The 19,335-nt window shown below is 41.1% G+C and overlaps 1 protein-coding gene across 6 annotated transcripts in view; it reads right to left on the bottom strand.

The window, feature by feature from the left end:
* LOC140459721 (electrogenic sodium bicarbonate cotransporter 4-like) overlaps positions 1–19,335 on the bottom strand; it is a 78,982-nt gene that overhangs the window by 35,156 nt on the left and 24,491 nt on the right. For 5 of the 6 annotated variants that reach the window (XM_072554161.1, XM_072554163.1, XM_072554162.1 and 2 more), the window contains exons 6-14: positions 16,157–16,317; positions 15,287–15,442; positions 11,826–11,921; positions 11,527–11,582; positions 6,031–6,188; positions 5,381–5,468; positions 4,733–4,887; positions 4,377–4,502; positions 1,296–1,470 (exon numbers count right to left, since the gene is read on the bottom strand). In XM_072554161.1, the coding sequence (XP_072410262.1) occupies positions 1,296–1,470; positions 4,377–4,502; positions 4,733–4,887; positions 5,381–5,468; positions 6,031–6,188; positions 11,527–11,582; positions 11,826–11,921; positions 15,287–15,442; positions 16,157–16,317 (1,171 nt within the window). The remainder of the gene's footprint in view (positions 1–1,295; positions 1,471–4,376; positions 4,503–4,732; positions 4,888–5,380; positions 5,469–6,030; positions 6,189–11,526; positions 11,583–11,825; positions 11,922–15,286; positions 15,443–16,156; positions 16,318–19,335) is intronic. The other variant, XM_072554166.1, reaches the window with a different exon arrangement.

The following is a 19,335-nucleotide window of genomic DNA, read 5'->3' as shown; positions in this document are numbered from 1 at the left end:
TTGCTTTTTGGATTGTCTATTTGGATTGAATTATGCTAGGCACCATGACTGCTAAAACAATCACCTCATAACACGGAAGAGGCCATTTGGCCTATCATGTCTGTGCTGGCCCTTTGAAAAGAAATATCCAATTAGGATCAATGTCCCTGTAATTTTCCCGCAGCTTTGCAAATATTTCTTTTTCAAGTATATTTCCAATTCCCTTTTGACAGTTACTAATGGCATCTGCTTCCACCGCCTTTCCAGAGGCTGCATTCCATGTCACAACAAATTACTGCACTCATTCATGAGATGAGAGCATTGCTGGCAAGCTCAGCACTTGAGAAGGTTCCAATCAATGACAATTTCCCTAAGGGACCTCCCTTAGAATACCATTGACAAAGATTTGCTTGAAATTGACTTGTTAAAATGTTTTCAGTCCTCATCTCAAGACTGAATACATTTAGGGTATTAGAGGGAGAATTAATGTATTAATATATCAGAGGGAGTATTAATGTAGAATAATATAATATATGCTAGCTGCAGGACCCAGTTAAAAGCTGTCAGCATTACTGCAAGCTACTCATAACACCTATTTGTACATGTGTGATTTGGATGGCGTAAGGACCATTCCTTACAAACTTTTAAATCAGTTAGTAGAAGTGGAAACTCAATTAAAGCTTTCCTTACTCTGAATTTCATTTTCATGCAGGTAGTGTGTGAGAAAACAGAAGGCACAATGAATGTAACAATAGCGGGTTACCTTGGCAGCTGGTGACAGATACTTTGTTTGCCAAGAGCATATTAAAAATAATTGATCTTGGCCACATGCGTTTCTGGAATATTTGTGAGATAAGGAAAATTCCACAGTGTCAAACATAAGCTGATAATAATTCACAACAATCATAATTCCGATTCATGTCCCTTCCACCTTGCAATGGTGTGTTGAGCAGACCCGTCCGCCATCTTGGATGCATCCTCCTGCACATAAGCTGCTGAGAAATGAACCCTCATTTCGAGCTTATATCCTCAGTGAGTGGAAGCAAGTGCTGATTGCAGAAAACAAAATGTTGCCTCTTTCAGGAGACAATGGTCTTCCATGAATGATAACTATAGTTATACTTTTATAGGAGTTCTCAAAATTCAGATGCATTTCAAGAAATAGCATATTTCCTACAAAATCAGCCTCTGTCTTGTTCTTCAACTTTGAAGGTATCTTGGGCCGTGGGTATTGGTCACCTCACGTTATCTGTTAATGTGCGTTTGGGTATGTTAGGACCCAGTGATTGGAAGTGTCAATTGGGTGTAGTTCTCACCTGATAATTGTCTGTTGCATCCCCCAACAATCCTCCAAAGGTGATGGCATTGGTAATGCAGCCCAAGTAGATGAAGAGGATCGTGGAAATAGACTGAATGTGGAATGCTTCATAGAAATCACTGGGCAACCAGGGAAGTTTCCTTTTGATATCCAGTATCAGCCCTCCACAAAACCTGCAAGCAGCAAGGTAAACTTCAACTCAGGGGTCAACATAGACAGTGGCAGTTCATTAAGCGAACACCAAGGTGTGTTGGTCAGGATATAAAAATATCTGATAATCAAAATTTGTACTTTTAACTACTGTTTTTCTGTATTCTCTTTGTGGGCCCTTCTATCTCTCTCTCTCTCAAGCTTTAACTGTCATGCCTCTGTTTAAAAAAGGGTGTAGGCAAAGGGCAGGTAGGTTAGTTAGTTTAACATCTATAGTCAGTAAAATGGTGGAGGCTATCATTAAAGAAGAAATAGTGAGGCATCTGGATGGAAAGGATTCCATCAGGCATATGCAGCATGGATGTAGGAAGGGAAGATCGTGTTTGACAAACTTACTGGACTTCTTTGAGGATGTAACAAGCACAGTGGATGGAGGGGAACAGGTGGATGTTGTATACTTGGATTTCCAGAAGGCGTTCGATAAGGTGCCACATAAAAGACTAATTCTGGAGATAGGAATGCATGGAGTTGCAGGGAATGTATAGAACGGATAGAGGACCGGTTAACCAATAAAAGCAGAGAGTTGGGATAAAGGGGTGTTTCTCTGGTTGGAGATCAGTGGTGAGTGAGGAGCCACAGGGGTCAGTGTTGGGCCAGCAATTGATCATGATATATGTATGAATGATTTGGAAGAGGACATTGAGTGTAACATATCCGAGTTTGCTGACGACACTAAATTGAGTGGAAAGGCAAACTGTGCAGAGGATGTATGCTGTACATCTATGACTATGTGGAAGGTCTGCAGAGAGATTTAGATAGGTTAAGTGAGTGGGCAGTGGTCTGGCAGATGGAATACAATGTTGGTAAATGTGAGGTTATCCACTTTGGAAGTAAAAATAGTAGGTCAGAGTATTATTTAAATGGCAAAAGATTGCAGCATGTATTGTGCAGAGGTACTTAGGAGTGCTTGTACATGAATCGCTAAAAGTTGATTTGCAGGTGTAACAGATAATCAGGGAGGCAAACAGAATATTGGTTTTCATTGCTAGTGGGATTGAATTTAAGAGCAGGGAGGTTCTGTTGCAATTGTACAAGGTATTGATGAGACCACACCTGGAGCATTGTGTGCAATTCTGGTCACCTTACTTGAGGAAGGAGGCAGTGCAGAGGAGGTTCACCAGGTTGATCTCAGAGATAACAGGGTTACCCTATTAGGAGAGATTAAACTGCCTGGGACTGTCCTCATTAGAATTTAGAAGAATGAGAGGGGATCTTGTAGAAACATACAAAATTATGAAAGGAATAGATAAGATAGAGGAGGGCAAGTTGTTTCTGCTGGTGAGTGAAACTAGGACTAGAGGACTTGGGCTCAAGATTAGGGGGAGTAAATTTGGGACAGAGATGAGGAGGAACTGCTTTTCCCAGAGAGTAGTGAATCTATGGAATGCTCTGCCCAAGGAAGCAGTAGAGGTAGCTTCATTAAATATATCCAAGACACAGTTAGATGGGTTTTTGCATGATAGAGGAATTAAGCGTTATGGGGATATTGCAGTTAGGAGGAGCTGAGGACAAGGGATAGATCAGCCATGATCTTAATGAAGGGTGGAGCAGGCTCGATGAGACCAAATGATCTATTCCTGCTTCTATTACTATGATACTATGATGGTTACCAACTTCTACAAGTATCATCAGAACAGGGGGAGCTTTGAGTTAGAAATAGTGAGAGGTTGCAGAGCTTTGAGATGCTGAAGGATCTGAATGTCCTTATGCATGAATTGCATAAGGTGAGTGTGTAGGTTGAGCGAGTAATTAGGAAAGCTGAGAGAATGCCATCATTTATTGCAAGAGGAATTGAATACAGATGTACAGAGGCTATGTTTCAATTTTCCAAGACGCTGTTGAGTCCACATCTGGAGTATTTTGCCTATTTTGGGTCCTCTATTATAAGGAAACAGTTCAGAGAAGGTTTATCAGATCAATACCTGTAAGGTTGTCTTTGGAGCAAAGATTGGTCAGTTTAGGCTTGTACTAGCTGGAGTTTAAGTGAGTAAGAAGCAAGTGACCAAACCTTATAAGATCCTAAATGTTCCTGAGCAGGTAAATGTGGAGAAGATGTTAAGTCTTGTTGGAGAATCTAAAAATGGGGATCATATTTAAAAATAAGGCACTGTCCATTTCAGTCAGGGTTGAAAATAATACTTTTCTGACAGAAGGTTGTGAATCTTCAGAACTCATCATCAAAAGCTGATGGGAACAAAGATAAAAATTGAAAGTACCGGAGGAACCCATCAGCTCAGGCAGCACATGTGGAGAGTGAAACAGAGTTAACATTTTGGGTTTTTTAAAGCAGAAGTGGATAGGTTGGCAAGGGGTGAAAGGTTATCATGGGAGGTAGGTTTGTGGAATAGTCAACTCAGCCATGATCTCATCAAATGGCAGAGCAGTCTCAAGGGGCCATGTGACCTACTCTACTCCTCCTCCTAATTTGTATATTCTTCTGTTTGTAAAGAGGAATAGATAGAAGTATTTTCATACAGAATGTTGTCTTTATTCAAAATTTGGACTTTTGAAGTCCGAGCTTTCTTTTTTAATTTATAAGTTGTCTGTCAGAAGTGGTAGTCAAACAGAGCTTAAGATTGGGTCGGGGCAGTGATGGGAGTGGCATTGGGTTGGCAGTGTTGGGACATTCATATTCCAGCCCACCACTCCTGACACAATTCAGCTTCCACTCATTTGATACCATAAGCTGCTGTCATGTTTTCCTATAATTTCTCTCATGAGAGAATTTTTAAAAGGACTCAATCATAATCACAGTAATTACTCATGAATGGACCGATACTTCAAAGCCTCCAAAAAGGCTTCTCTTGTTCACAGTGGCCTAACCTACAGTAACCTCCATTAACCCAACGTGCTGCCTCCAGTTCCCTACCTTCCTGTCCACATCAACTCTTCTCCAAGTTCATGTGGTGCTGGCATTTCTTCATCATCACTTCCTCCTCCACCACCTGCTGAACCATTCATCTGCCCAGCCTCATTCAGAGAGTAAACGGATTTCCTGTTGTTGAGATGTGGGAAAGAGAGGGAAAAACACAGTGAGTCTTCTACTGATTTTGATCTCTGTTTTAAGATAATCAAATCAGAAGTAGATGGACAGGTTCCTTCTTGTCAAAGATGACTAGAGAATGTATGAAAATGGATAATCTTTGATCTGAAGCAAACTCATCGATTTGATCAGAGACTATTTGGAGATGGAAAGCAAAGACACCTCAATTTTCAAAATCATACCTTTTCTCAGCTGGTGTGACTTTCTTGGGTGGCTCAATCCTGATCTTGGGATCCCATTCACCAGGAGGCAGGACAATGACTTCATCAAGGAATTCATCAATACCAGCAATCAAGTCATCTCTGTCTCTTGCTTTATAAGCCACATCACTGAACAGCTGTATCCCAGAACAACAAAGGCCCAATATAAATGCTGGACACAACAATCCATGGAGACAGTTAAACAGCAGCTTTAATCATATGTATCAATACAGGAAGGAGTATCCAGGAATGTTATCACAAAGGAGAATCAAGTGCCAAGTTTCTTTTGGTGCAACCACAGTCTTTACTTTTTCTTGGAGAAACTTTGCTCTGACTAAAATTACATCAGAGAAACCCTTTCATGGTGGAAGTGGAGAAATTTCTCAAACTATTACCAAGAAACAAGAAGTTGAGTGCCAGCGGGGAAAAAAAGCACAAGGATGCACAATTCAGAAGGGACTTTAACAGTTGAATAAATCTTTTCACGGGGCTCTTTACATTTTCTCAGCTCAGTAGTGAGAATCGTGTGGCTCTGCTAATGTAAATAATTATCAACCATCTTCCCTTACAACTTCAATGTATGATAGCGTGAACTCTACTTTTTGTAATAGTTTTAATTTAATAACTCACATCATCGACCATCAGTGTTGCCATGGCTCTTCCTATCTCGCTATAAGATTTACCTTTCCCTTGAGGGCCCAAAAGAATAAAAATAAACCTGTTCAGGAAAGATATCAAAATATTAAAATTGTGAATGTTAAAGTACCAGTTCTTCTTTCTTCATTCCACACTAAATGCAATCTTTTTAACACACTGAAGGAAAATTGAAGTATATTCCTAATTTCAGTTGCATGCCAGCTGTAATGAATATGTATCATGCCTGGCAGCACTTAATGCATCTCCGCAGAGAGCTAATTGTTTTTACCCATGCGGTTGACCTGTTGAGTGGACCCAGATAGATTTAAAACAGCAGCATTGCAGTGTTCAAGAGTGACATCTGTCAGCTATCCAGCAGATGATTATTCTCTCAGTGGAACACGTGTGATTACCCACATCAGATGAAGTACAGTCAGTCTATAAAACTACTTTTAATTAATTAATTAATTTTGACAAATTAGCTTACAACCCATCGTAATTTCAGCAGATACAACAGTTCATCTGAATGCTTCAAAACAGAAAGTTAATGTTATTTTTGAAGTGCTCCTCGATAATAGCACACCCTTTCAATTGTATTGTTTTTATACAGGGCCCAACCACATGCTCTATAGGTGTACCAGTACCTTGTTGGAACTGCTACTTCTGTCAGCCCACCCAACATTGTTGATTGCAAGAGACGGACAAAGGCTACAAATGGCTTATCCAGAAAGTCGACTTCACCCACAAGTATATTTGAGGCTTCAGAGTCACGAGGTATTTTCTTTTTGAACTTGTTCTTGAGCTGAAATGAATCACAGGTGTATGAGTTGGAACCTGAGGAGAGTGGACTTCTATTGAGCTGAGGGAGAGAAAGGAGAAAACAAGTACTGTGGTTCTTGATCATCAACAATAAACTCAGTATTTTCATACCTTTGGTTTCACTGACTGACCAGTTACTTCCACAATTTGCCTGTCCCCATGCTCCAGGAAGACTGATTATCAAACATATAGTGCAGAGCTTCACTGTATTTTCAGAATATGGCAGACAGTCGAAGTGCTGAAGTTGTTGCCAAGAATAATCCCTTAGGAACACTTGCTTGAGCAGATTTTCACAAAATAATGGTGAATTGCCGAGTTCGACAAAGAAAGATGCGTGTGCTCACATCAGCCCAAACTCAACACTTGAGGTGAGTTTCCAAGATCTTGTGTGCAGGGACACAAACACAAAAATGCTGGAGAAACTCAACTCTACCTGTGGAGATAGAAACTAATTCAGTGTTTCAAATCTGTTCTGACTTTGTCAGACGTTCAGAAACTTTCTGTGTTTATTTCAGATTTCCAGCATTGTGCTTTTAATTGTGTGCTGTAGTGGTGTTTTCATTACATTGCCTCACCTATAATAGTAGTCACCATAGTCACAGATGACTGCTCTGACTTGAGAGATGAATGAGGAATGACGAGTTTAACCTGAGGGTCACCATGCCTCAAGTGAGGGGTAAGTTTGAGAAGACAGGACTTCTGCTAGTGTGGGAATTGAAATTGTGTTTTTGACATCACTCTGCATCACGAACCAGCCATCCAATCAATTGAGCTAACTGATAACCACCATCCCCACAACCCTGAACTTCATCATGCTCAGACAAGTGAACCGACAATTAGCAAACAACAGTAACTTTTCCAGCACATGGTTAAAGCTACCGACATGACTAAAACAAAACTAAAATTCTGAGGAAGATACTTAAAAATGAAGAGCCAGAGTTTGTTTAAGAACTAAGCTTCCTCCTTAAAAAATAATTTGCAGTGAATGTCCATCTCTGAATCTATAACTCTAAACCACAGTATCTGAGGTTCAAATTTACTTTGCAAATTAAATTAAGAAATCTTTGCATTAGCTCCCCAGTGATGTTGGCCAATGCTGGACTCTGTATTGTTCATTAAGCCAGCCAACATAGTGAGGTCGATAAGCCGGGTGTGAGGTCAGGAATGTAAGTGTAGAATTAAGCTTCATCCTCATGATTTCAATCAGTGGCAACTTGCTACTTCATAATCTGATTAACAATTCAAAAATGTGACATATTTAATAAAACTAAACTGAGATGAATCAAACTTGAAAGTATTTTTGACTACACTTCTATAAGTTTTTTTTCTAAGATACTAACTTTGGAAATCACAGTAAGAAATGTTTATTGTCAATATGAATGCCAGCTAGATTCAACATGAGTTTATTTAGGTAACTTAGTATAAGTCTTGAGTTGAATTAGATTGAGTTATTGTACATGTCTGTTCTTCTTGTCACTCAATATCAGTGCTTTCATGTTTATATTTAATAAGGTAGCTGTGCTTCTTTTAGAGAAAGGATACTGTTCTCCTAAAACATGGATGAAAGGATCATCTGTTTTACTGCAAATCTGACAGCACCTGGTTTGATTCTTATACTGTACTGAGCTAACTGCTCTCAACATTTGGTGCCAGGGAACAGAAGCATGAACCATTGCTCTCACTGCTGTCTGATGAGCTCTCTGCCTCAGCTCACAAATGAAGAATAATCACTTGCAGCAGGCTTTGAAGCAGTCATCTCCCAACAAGTGTGAGTGTGTTGGAAAAATTCTTCACCTCAGTGTTCAGTGTTCAATTATTGTTCTAGTATTATGCACAATATTGCAATTATGCTTATGTTTTTGAACATTGCCTTCAGCACTGGGTTTGGAGCCCAGTCGCGTGAAGGAACTGAGTGAATGTTCATACTCCACATAATGTGAGGTTAGTACAATTAAGATTCAAGATGAAATTAACCAAAAAAAAGAGTTCACTATGCCAACGATCCATGACTAATTTCTGTGGTATACTCTGTGTAGACAGGGGGAGAATATGACTTGATTTGAAAGTTTATAAGATTTAAAATTAAAACTGTCTTTTGAAAGTAACCTGTCTAGTCTGAACTTTCACATATGCCACACTGCAGGTCATCACTCCTGCCATCTGAGAGATGTTGCAGAGGTATCTGCTTTCTTGAGAGAGGTTTTGGTTCATTACTGATATGTTCCCTCTCATCTAAAGTGTAGTACAATAAGAATGACTTTTTAAAATTTCTTTAGTGATTGTACACATTCATGAGAGTTACTCCAATGTAGTATTTAACAGGGCCTGAGAATGCTTTTGGGGTAGCTTGATCTGCAAAATCTGCAAAACTTTCCACTTTTTGTCCTCATTAATGTGGATTTCTAATGTTTTGTTGCCTCTCTCATGAAACCAAAATAACTGGAATGAGCCATTCAACTGCGTGAGCATGTTCTGCCCTTCAGTTATATCCTGGCTGATATGTATTAAGAAATTACATGACTTCAGGGGTCCAGCTAAATTGTGAGGTTCAAGACATTACAAGTATATCAGATGGTCTGGATGGGAACGGAGGCTTGGTTTAAAGGAAAGTCTAGGTATTGACAACCCTCACAACACAAGCCCACATAAAGATAAAATCTAAATATGAATCTGCTGCAACACAGTCCATTATCTACAAGACACAAGTCAGGATTGTGATGGAATAATCCCTGCTTGCCTGGATGGGTGCAGCTCCAATAATACTCAGGAAGCTTGACACCATCCAGGATAAAGCAGCCATTCTATCAGTACCCTATCCTTTTCAAGGGGAATGCGAGAGTGAGTGGTCATGTGACTGGATCAATAATTCAAAAATCTAGGTTAATGCCATCAGGAGGGGATTTCAAATCTATCCAGGGCAGTGGGTAGAATTTGAATTCAGCTCATAAAATCCATAATTCAAAGCTAGTGACCATGAGAACATGATTGTATTATTATAAAATAATAATATTATTTTAATATTACTATTATTATTATATCGATTATTATAAAAGCCCATCTCATTCACTTATCCACTCACACTTACAGTGGAACGTGGTTAGCTTTTAACTACTTTCTGAAATGGTCTGGACAGTTCGAGGTTAATTAAGAATCAGCAACAACACCCTTCAGCAGCACTTACATCCATTCAACAAAATAAAGAAACAAAATAATCCACCACCTTCAGCATTCACTCCAGTAGAGTATCCCATGTACAAGCTGCAACTTGCTAAGGCTCCATTGACAGCACCTTCCAAACCAATGACCTTTCCCAGCTAGGAGGAGCAGATGGGAAAACCGTGGATCACAACTTTCCCTTCAAGTCACATCCTGCCTTGAAACTAGATTGCCATTCCTCAGTGTTGCTAGATCAGACTCCTGCAACTCCCTCACTAAGAGTACTGGGGGTCTCCCTACATTCCAAGAACTGTAACTCATTACCACCTTCCTAAGAGCAATTAGGGATGAGCAATAAATGCTGGCCTAGCAGCAATGCCCCAATCCTGTGAAAGAAATGAAAAAAAATCCTAGTGTAAGATCAAAGGCTGCTGTTAACATTTAATGGGATTTTTGCATTATTTTCATTGCTAATTACTTGGAGGTTTTGAGAGCCCAACCCAGAAAACACACTGCACATGAATTCCTCAGATTTGGGAAGACATGGGAATTTATCAATGGCATAATTTGTTACTTGTCTAACAAGTAAACCACGACATCAACATTGCAAATTCTACCACCACATGCTGTGCCCTTGATCCATTTATCCAGTTGCTAACCAAAAACAGTAGGGCAGGAGGGGCATTGCTGTCTTTAATTTGAAGTCCACACATACTGACTTGGAGCAGGGCTCAAAGAACAAAGAACAAAGAAAATTTACAGCCCAGGAACAGGCCCTTCGGCCCTCCAAGCCTGAGACGATCCAATCCGCTGTCTAAACCTATCGCCCAATTCCTTAGGATTTGCATCCCTCTGCTCCCCATCTACCCGTGCATCTGTCCAGATGCAACTTAAATTAATCTACCATGCCTGCCTCTACTACCTCTTCTGGCAACATGTTCCAGGCACCTACCACCCTCTGTATAAAGTACTTTGCATGTGTATCCACCTTAAACTTTTCACCTTTCACCTTGAACACTTGTTATTGAATCTCTCACCTTGGGAAAAAAAGCTTTTCTCTATCCACCCTGTCTATACCCTTCATGATTTTGTAGACCTCAATCAGATCCACCATCAATCTCCTTTTTTCTAATTAAAACAGTCCTAACCTGCTCAACCTCTCTTCATAGCTAGCACCTTCCATACCAGGCAACATCCTTATAAACCTTCCCTGCACCCTCTCCAAAGTGTCCACATCCTTTTGGTAATATGCCAACCAGAATTGTGCACAATATTCTAAATGTGGCCAAACCAATGTCTCGTACAATTTTAACATGACCTCCCAGCTCTTATACTCAATACGCTGTCTGATGAAGGCAAGCATACCATATGCCTTCTTGACCACTCTATCCACCTGTGCAGCCACCTTCAGGGTACAATGGACCTGGACTCCCAGATCTCTGTGCTCATGAACTTTACAGTATAGTTCGCTCTACAATTAGACTTCCCAAAACCTCAAATTTGTCTGGATGGAACTTCATCTGCCACTTCCCCACCCAACTCTCCAGTCTATATGTATTCTCCTGTATTCTTTGACAGTCCCCTATGCTTTCTGCTACTCCACCAATCTTCGTGTCATCTGCAAACTCACTGATCAGACCAACAATACCCTCTTCCAGATAATTTATGTATACTATAAACAACAGTGGCCCCAGCACTGATCCTGTGGAACACCAATGGTCACCTTTCCCCATTTCAAGAAACTCCCTTCAACTACTACTCTGTCTCCTGTTGCTCAACCATTTCTTTATGCACTTAGCTGGAACACCCTGCACACTAGGAAAGGCTCATGAAATCCTTTTCAGGAGAAGCAATTCAAGTTAATTCTTTTGTGGTTTTCTTCATAAGTAGAGGACCCGAGGTCACTTACAAATGTTCTTACTACAGCTTGACAAATACAGTAGCCTGAAATCTTTGCCCCCAGGAGGGAGTGGATTGCCTCACTATACACACCTTGTGTCAGGAAAAATGAGCTAACACAATGATGCAAGTGTTACTGGTTTAACTACAAATCTGTGATCTGTGTTAGGAGATTACATGTCTTCAGGGGTCCATGAAAATTCTGACGTTCAGGGCATGAGTTCATGATGATGATTTCCATCCATTGTCACATGGTTGAGACTGACCTGATCTGTGCTGGGAGTATCTGCGATGTCATTCATGCTTCTGCTTTGAGCACGACCTGCAATGTGGAAAAAAACAAAGCCACATCAAGTAATTTGGAATGCACATAGATATACCTTAACAGAAAAAGAAAGAGTTGAGAAGACAGTGAAACGAAAAAGTTGGCATTTGAAATCCTTCAATCTATTGGCGAATACTTTGTCTGGGCATTAACCAAGGAAAGGATGCATGCATATAGGCTACATGTGGTGCCTTCATCTTTAGTTAGCTGGTCACTGGATAACTTCCAGAGGTGACTTACGTAGCCATCCATAACTGGCAGCCTGCCTCAGTCTCAAGTCTTCAGTAGAGCGGTAAAAGTTTGTCCCAATGCCAGGGATTCGGTTGGGACTGCGAGCTGTAGGTAATGTGGTAATTCAAACAGTTAGTAAGGAAAGAAACAATATATATAACAGTAGGAAGGGAATAATTGCAATGCGTGTGCATGAAAGAATCGTGGCAACGAAACAAGATTGTCTCCTCATCTTTTATTATTGGACAATGGGATGTATTTCATCTTTCAGCTGTCAGTACCAGCATTCTAACAATACAGAATACATAGTAAGCTGCTCCTTAACCTTTGACCATCTATAAGACAACTACCATTTTGCACACCAGCCACATTTTTCTGGTTCAGCCAGGCTGCAGATTCTTCAGGGCAAGAAAACTCACACCAGCTGAGATTGAAAATTGAGTCCTTCTTAGACTCCCCATCTGGCAGATAGTGTTCACAGAAAAGGACCTCCCACCTGTCTTTCCCATTCATGTATGTTGCCGGCATCATTTGGAGCACCGATGAAATATAACAACAACGACTTGCTTTGTTACGGTACCTTTTCACACAACAACGTGTTGCTAACATTTTCACATGTGTTTCCTTCAAATTTTACACCGAAGGATTGATAAGGGCAGAGCGGTATATGTGATCTATATGGACTTCGGTAAGGTGTTCGACAAGGTTCCCCATGGGAGACTGGTTAGCAAGGTTAGATCTCATGTAATACAGGGAGAACTAGCCATTTGGATACAGAACTGGCTCAAAGGTAGAAGACAGAGGGTGGTGATGGAGGGTTGTTTTTCAGACTGGAGGCCTGTGACCAGTGGAGTGCCACAAGGATCGGTGCTGGGTCCTCTACGTTTTGTCATTTACATAAATGATTTTGATGCGAGCTTAAGAGGTACAGTTAGTAAGTTTGCAGATGACACTAAAATTGGAGGTGTAGTGGACAGCGAAGAGGGTTACCTCAGATTACATTGGACCAGATGGGCCAATGGGCTGAGAAGTGGCAGATGGAGTTTAATTCAGATAAATATGAGGTGCTGCATTTTGGGAAAGCAAACCTTAGCATGACTTATAGACTTAATGGTAAGGTCCTAGGGAGTGTTGCTCAACAAAGAGACCTTGGAGTGCAGGTTCTTAGCTCCTTGAAAGTGAAGTCGCAGGTAGATAGGATAGTGAAGAAGGCATTTGGTATGCTTTCCTTTATTGGTCAGAGTATTGAGTACAGGAGTTGGGAGGTCATGTTGCGGCTGTACAGGACATTGGTTAGGCCACTGTGAGAATATTGCGTGCAATTCTTGTCTCCTTCCTATCGAAAGATGTTGTGAAACTTGAAATGGTTCAGAAAAGATTTACAAGGATGTTGCCAGGGTTGGAGGATTTAAGCTATAGGGAGAGACTGAACAGGCTGGGGCTGTTTTCCCTGGAGCGTCGGAGGCTGAGGGGTGACCGTATAGAGGTTTACAAAATTATGAGGGGCATGAACAGGGTAAATAGATAAAGTCTTTTCCCTGGGGTGGGGGAGTCCAGAACTGGACAGCGTAGGTTTAGGGTGAGAGGGGAAAGATATAAAAGAGACATATGGGGGCAACCTTTTCACACAGATGGTGGTACAGGTATGGAATGAGTTGCCAGAGGAAGTGGTGAAGGCTGGTACAATTGCAACATTTAAAAGGCATCTGGATGGGTATATGAATCGGAAGGGTTTGGAGGGATATGGGCTGGATGCTGGCAGGTGGGACTAGATTGGGTTGGGATATCTGGGTCAGCATGGATGGGTTGGACCAAAGGGTCTGTTTCCATGCTGTACATCTCTATGACTCTATAAGGTGACATATGGCAAGTGACCATAAATTTAGTCAAAGCAATAGATTTTATTGAGAGAAGAGAGGGAGGCAGAGACATGGAAGTGTTTATTTCAGAGCTTCAGGCCTAGGCAGTTGAAGACATCCCTACCAATGGTGGAGCAAAGAAAATTGGGATGTGCACGATGCCAGAACAAGAGCGATATGGAGATCATACATTTGTGAAATGTAAAATTGTCTTTACAGATGTCAAACCATACACTTGTAAATTATGGTGTGTGTTTCAACTACTCCTTTTCAAGCTTCCCACATTATTCCACACATCAAAATGACAGTTGGCAAGCAACAAGTTTCACCACCATTCCTGTTCTAAAGTAGGTTGCTTTTATCTAAGGGAGATATGGCCAAGATTAACACCCCTCAAGTGTCTTTTGTAAGAAGGAGCCATCCTTCTGCCTCATGCTTCCCTTTGAGTGTTCACAGAAACATCAGGAAATCAGCAGCAGAAGCAATTGCATTCTGTTCCTTGGCATGGTTTGGTGGACTTCATAATGTCCTACTGCCCTGTCAGTCAGAATTCTTTGTATTATCCATGTGTCAGATATTTTTGGAAACAGCACAAAGTTGCAAGCAAACTTGCCAGATTGACCAACCATGATTCAGTACGAATACATGACATATGGCCAGTTTGTACCTGTACCCTTTCCAGTTCAAACTCACCGTATTTACTGATAGCAACAGATTAGGGACAAAAAATCTGAAGCTCTTTCCCAAACAGTTGCAGATGCTGAGGTCAATCAAAATTTTCAAGACACGGTTAATAGATATCTCTCAAAGCAGGGTATCAAGTAAAAAGGCTCATAAATGGAGTTGAGGCATAGGTTATTTTTGACACAAATTAACTGTGCAACAGGACTAAGGGGTTGAATGGCCTAGTCCTATTCCTGTAAGTGCAGCCCCTTTCCCTTAAGATGACTACATTTTGGTCAGGTATTCAACTGACAATGAAAAACATGTTCAATCCAGTGTATTTCAGAAATGGTCTCAAGTTCCTGCAAGTACAAGTTAGTCACAGAAAATCATGGAATATTCAGAAACTAATAGACATAAAATCCCACCCAAGAAACATGTTTGGGAGCAGCGCCTTTAAAAATAATTCATAAAATGCACAATTTGAATCATAGAATGCCTACAGTGTGGAAAGCGGCCAATCAACCCATCGAGTTTGCAATGAAACTCTGAAGAACATCCCACCCAGACATATCCCATCTCCGTAACCCCACATTTACACCTGCTAACCCACCTAGCCTACACATCCATGGATGCTACACCGCAATTTAACGTGGCCAGTCCACCTAATCTGCAAATCTTATGTGAATTGCTAAATTTAGGATTTCGGTTATCAGTGAGGCAAGATAGTGACAAATTAGAAGGAAGTGAGGTGCTGTTCAAACCTGAATTAATACGATTGTTTTGATAAAAAATAATTTTCTCCAGCAACAGTCAGAATGATGCTCCTAAGCCCAAATGTAAATACTGTTCATCACAGAGAAATGGAAAGACAGATAAAGTCCATCCCAAGTATTGGTTTTTGATTCAGGACCTGCCATTAATGACACATCATACAGTTTGGTTTACCTGATGATGTTGTCGATGATTTCCCAATGTCAACTAGAGAGCGATGGATGGGTTTCTTGGTTTGGTGACGATGTTTTCTCAGGAGGATGTAGGATATCTGTTCTCGGACATCTGCTTTAATAAGTCCATCTTCAATTTGCTTCTCAATGATGTCATCTGTAATCATGGACATATTAATCTTTTTGTCGCAATGGCTGGGCATTAATGGGCTTAATTTTTTTATTCGTACCCTTTCCTCGAATAGGAAAACTTTTCAAATTTTCTATGACCCCTCTTTTCTTAGATGAGGAATGATATGTGCAAAGTTACATCCTTCGACCCCTCTGTAACTTTCCTACAAGCTCAGCGGGTAGACATGGTTCTAGGTGTTTCTGTCCATTGACATTTTTACCACAATGCTAAATCTTCCATTATGAAGTGCACTGGTCCAAACAAGCCTTCTTGGCAACATGCCTCAACTATTACTGCATTCCTGGCACTGTTCCTAATTTTTGAGTTTCAAAGCTTCCCTCTTCTTATCCTGCTGTATCTGAGCTTACTTTCTCTACTCTGTTCATTATTTCCAATACTGTTAGGAGGAACCATCTGTGGCACCTGTTTGAATGGAGCAGAGCTCTAGCTTAACCAAATCTTCTCAGAATGTCAATTCGGCAACCTACGTGTATGACGAGTGTCATTTTTAATAGAATTAACAGTCATGTTAGTTGTGGTGCGTTGATCAGCGAGAGAAACTTGAAGGCTTTCTGCATTATTTTCATTCAATTGGAAACAGTTTCACAGAGATTATGCTCCAGGTCATGTGCACTGACTTACTTGGTTTGAATGATTTTTAACCACTTCATAGCAGAAGACAACAAAACAGTGTTTTACCTATGATCTGTGGCAAGGAATATCCATCCAAATCTAATAGTACAGTCTCTGTCTGGAGACATGTCCGCAGCTCAAACAGACTGTGCAGAGATAATGTAGACACATGGGGCTTACTCCATCTCTCGCCTCCTTCCTCTACTTTCTCTTCAAATTTTACCCATCTTGAAAGGGAGAGTAAAAAAAGATTTAGCACACGCATTTCAAACAGGTTCTTTAAGTGCATATTTAAAAATAGGAGTTCATTTCCTGTCCACAACTTTACGTGCATTAGAAGCAGGGTATGCAGATCCAACATTGGTCTATTTATTCACCTCAGGACTCACAGTACCAGAGGGAAGGAAACTCATCCTCAGTCTTAAGAAGAGTGACCCAAACCCTGGCATAAGTGCAATAGCAAGGTTTACATGAAAGCAAAGAGCTGCTGACGCTGGAATCAGGAACACAATTGAGAGAATGCTGGAAATAGTCAGCAGGCCAGCTCAGCTCCTTACCCATGCCCAGTGGGCCTCCCAGAGCACTAGACCACAGTTATTGGGCCCTGATGTACCCCAGTTGTGAGGTGGTGGGAAAGTATAGGCAAACGCACAAAGATACAAACAAAAATAAGCCTCCAAACTATTGGATCAACCCACTGGCTCAACCAAGCAATTAACATCGATAATATGGACACACTAAGTGCTGGAAATTCTCCATGCCTGTACTGTCTAGATTAATGACATTTCATCAGAGGTTAGATGAAGTTAGCCATTTGGCTGTTCAGGTGCAGTTTCATCAAATCTTTATTCTGCCAAAGGCTTTGTGTGGGCATCCTTCACAACTTACACAGAACTTCTTGTAACTTACACAAATACAAAGGAGGAAGACTGGTGGCAGAGAAAGGCAACTCAGGTGGTTCCAGTGAAAATGGCCATGCTGGTGGCACTGATGTCAGAAATTATATAACCAATCTACTAAATCAGAGAGAGAGAAAAACATAAGGTACTGGAGGAACTCAGCAGGTATGTTTCTATCTCACATTTTCAGCATCTGCGCTATTTTGCTTTTGCTGAATCAGAGGGTAGCAGCTGGGTGAGAAGGGATATCCACTGACCACCTTGCTCATGACATGTTGGCAGTGTGAATATGATCACATGGAATTGCCCAAACCCAAACACAATTGGAGTGCTTAAAAAGCATAGCCACTGCCTGAACATCTCTGAAGAACCAATCCTACTGGACTCACCACTTTCCCATTGATCTTTTGAAACGCATCTTTTGACTCCACTCCCTACTATAGGTGACTACACCAGAACAATTTAACAGTTGTGTCTTTGCTACCAACGCTTCAGTCCAAACTCAAAATAAAGGTTGAAGAAACCACATTTCAATTACAACACAATTTCTGGTTTCCTTGGTGCAGACTGATCATCTTGTCGTTTTTGAAAATTAATAGGTATCAGAGCAAATCATAATTAAGTTGAGCACAAAGGCTCCTTTCAGAAGAGAAAATCTGTTAATCCTAAAGCCTAAGTTATGATTTCACTCATGTTGCAGATTACACTTATTTATTGACTTCAAAGAGTTGTATTTGGAAAGTGTATTTCAATAAACAAATAATGGAATGACTTCCAATTATTGCAGTTTAGTCTCAGTTTAGTGTGCAACCAGCTCTGGAGTACCACAATGTTTGGATTCAAAACAGCAGTCGAAAGATGCTCCAATGAATGTTGAAACAGCAGTCATGTTAGTGTACTGGAAAAGCACAGCAGGTCAGGCAGCATCTGAGGAACAAGAGAATCAAAATTTTGGGCATAAGCCCTTCATCAGGAAGCTTATGCCTGAAACATCAATTCTCCTGCTCCTTGGATCTCTCCACTCTGATCTCCGTCATCCGCAGTCCTCACTTTCTCTCATGCTTGTGTGTTGGCATACTTCAAGCGTGAGAGCAGAGTTTATTACTCATCCATACTGGAGGGGATGTTCTCCAAGTTTTCCTGAACGCTCTATGCCTAGTGATTGCAGGATTCCATCCTTGCTCCTTGAGATCGACTGTTTCTGGCAGACTTCCCACTGCCTCAAACTGTTTATTTTGTCCGTTTGCCACTGTTCTTCTGTAAGCTACCTCAGGGATGTCCTCATCTAAGTCCTGTGCAGAGGGATTTATGTGTGTGCCTAGCCTTTGTTGAACTGGCATCAGTGCTATTCTTGCCCCCTGCCCTTGCTGCTCTCTTCTGCCCAGTGTCTCACCATGAACAGACTCCACCTCTACTCAAGCCTCTCAGTATCTGAGTTGGAACCTGTAACTGTCAAACAAGTGATGTGTCTTTCTTTTCTTCTCCCACTCCCTGAATAGGTTGCATCTCTTGGTGTATCTGGAAGGAAAAGACACCAGAATAAAGTTGAGGTGCAGGATGTTGTGGGGAGTAAGAGATCCAAGTGTACAGCAGACATTGTATTGTGCGTGTTAAGTAGGATGTGTGAAACAGAACTAGGTTTGAAGATAGTGTGACCTTTGACAGTCTCATTCTGGCTGTTCACCGAAGTCTGAACTCTGGCGATCATAAATGCCCAACACCATCTCCTCAATGGGATTTGGAAGATGCAGGCATATTTGTCCCCCTACAGTTAGTTCTAATTGTCCACCACCATTTTCTGCAAGAAAGGGCCACGTGTCTCAGTGAGTGTTGTACAATGTGGTTTTGCTGTTGTAGCTGCCATGCTTAGGTAGCTGGCAGTGTGCACAAGCTGTGGGATGACAGTGTAAAGCATGCAGTAATGTTAAGTGAGTGAAGGTGAGGTGAAGCTACAAAGGTGGGTTATGAGTGCTGACTAGTGGATATTGTTTGTTAGTGTAAGATGGCAGTGCGATGAATTGAGTGGTATCTGAGTCTAGTGACGTCACTGTCATGTGTCCTCTACCTGAAGACAGATTCTTGGGTTATTTTCGCTGATGATTCCTCCTGAGCTGTTCTCCTGGCTGTTTTTGTCGATGGTGATTTATTATTTCCTTCCATTCTGAGAGGCTGGATTCACGTCTACATTAGTTGGAGCAGGTATCGAACCTGTGCTGCTGGTGTTTTCTGAATCACAGTTTTCCAGCCAGCTGAGCTAACCAGTAACCCCATCCCACTCCCATCAGCACACTTTGTAGGCTGTAGAATTTGAAGATGTATCATTGCCCACTTGGGTGAGATTGCTGA

This window comes from Chiloscyllium punctatum, chromosome 35, assembly GCF_047496795.1.
Source record: "Chiloscyllium punctatum isolate Juve2018m chromosome 35, sChiPun1.3, whole genome shotgun sequence".
Lineage (NCBI taxonomy): Eukaryota > Metazoa > Chordata > Chondrichthyes > Orectolobiformes > Hemiscylliidae > Chiloscyllium > Chiloscyllium punctatum.
This window is presented reverse-complemented; position numbering and strand designations above follow the sequence as displayed.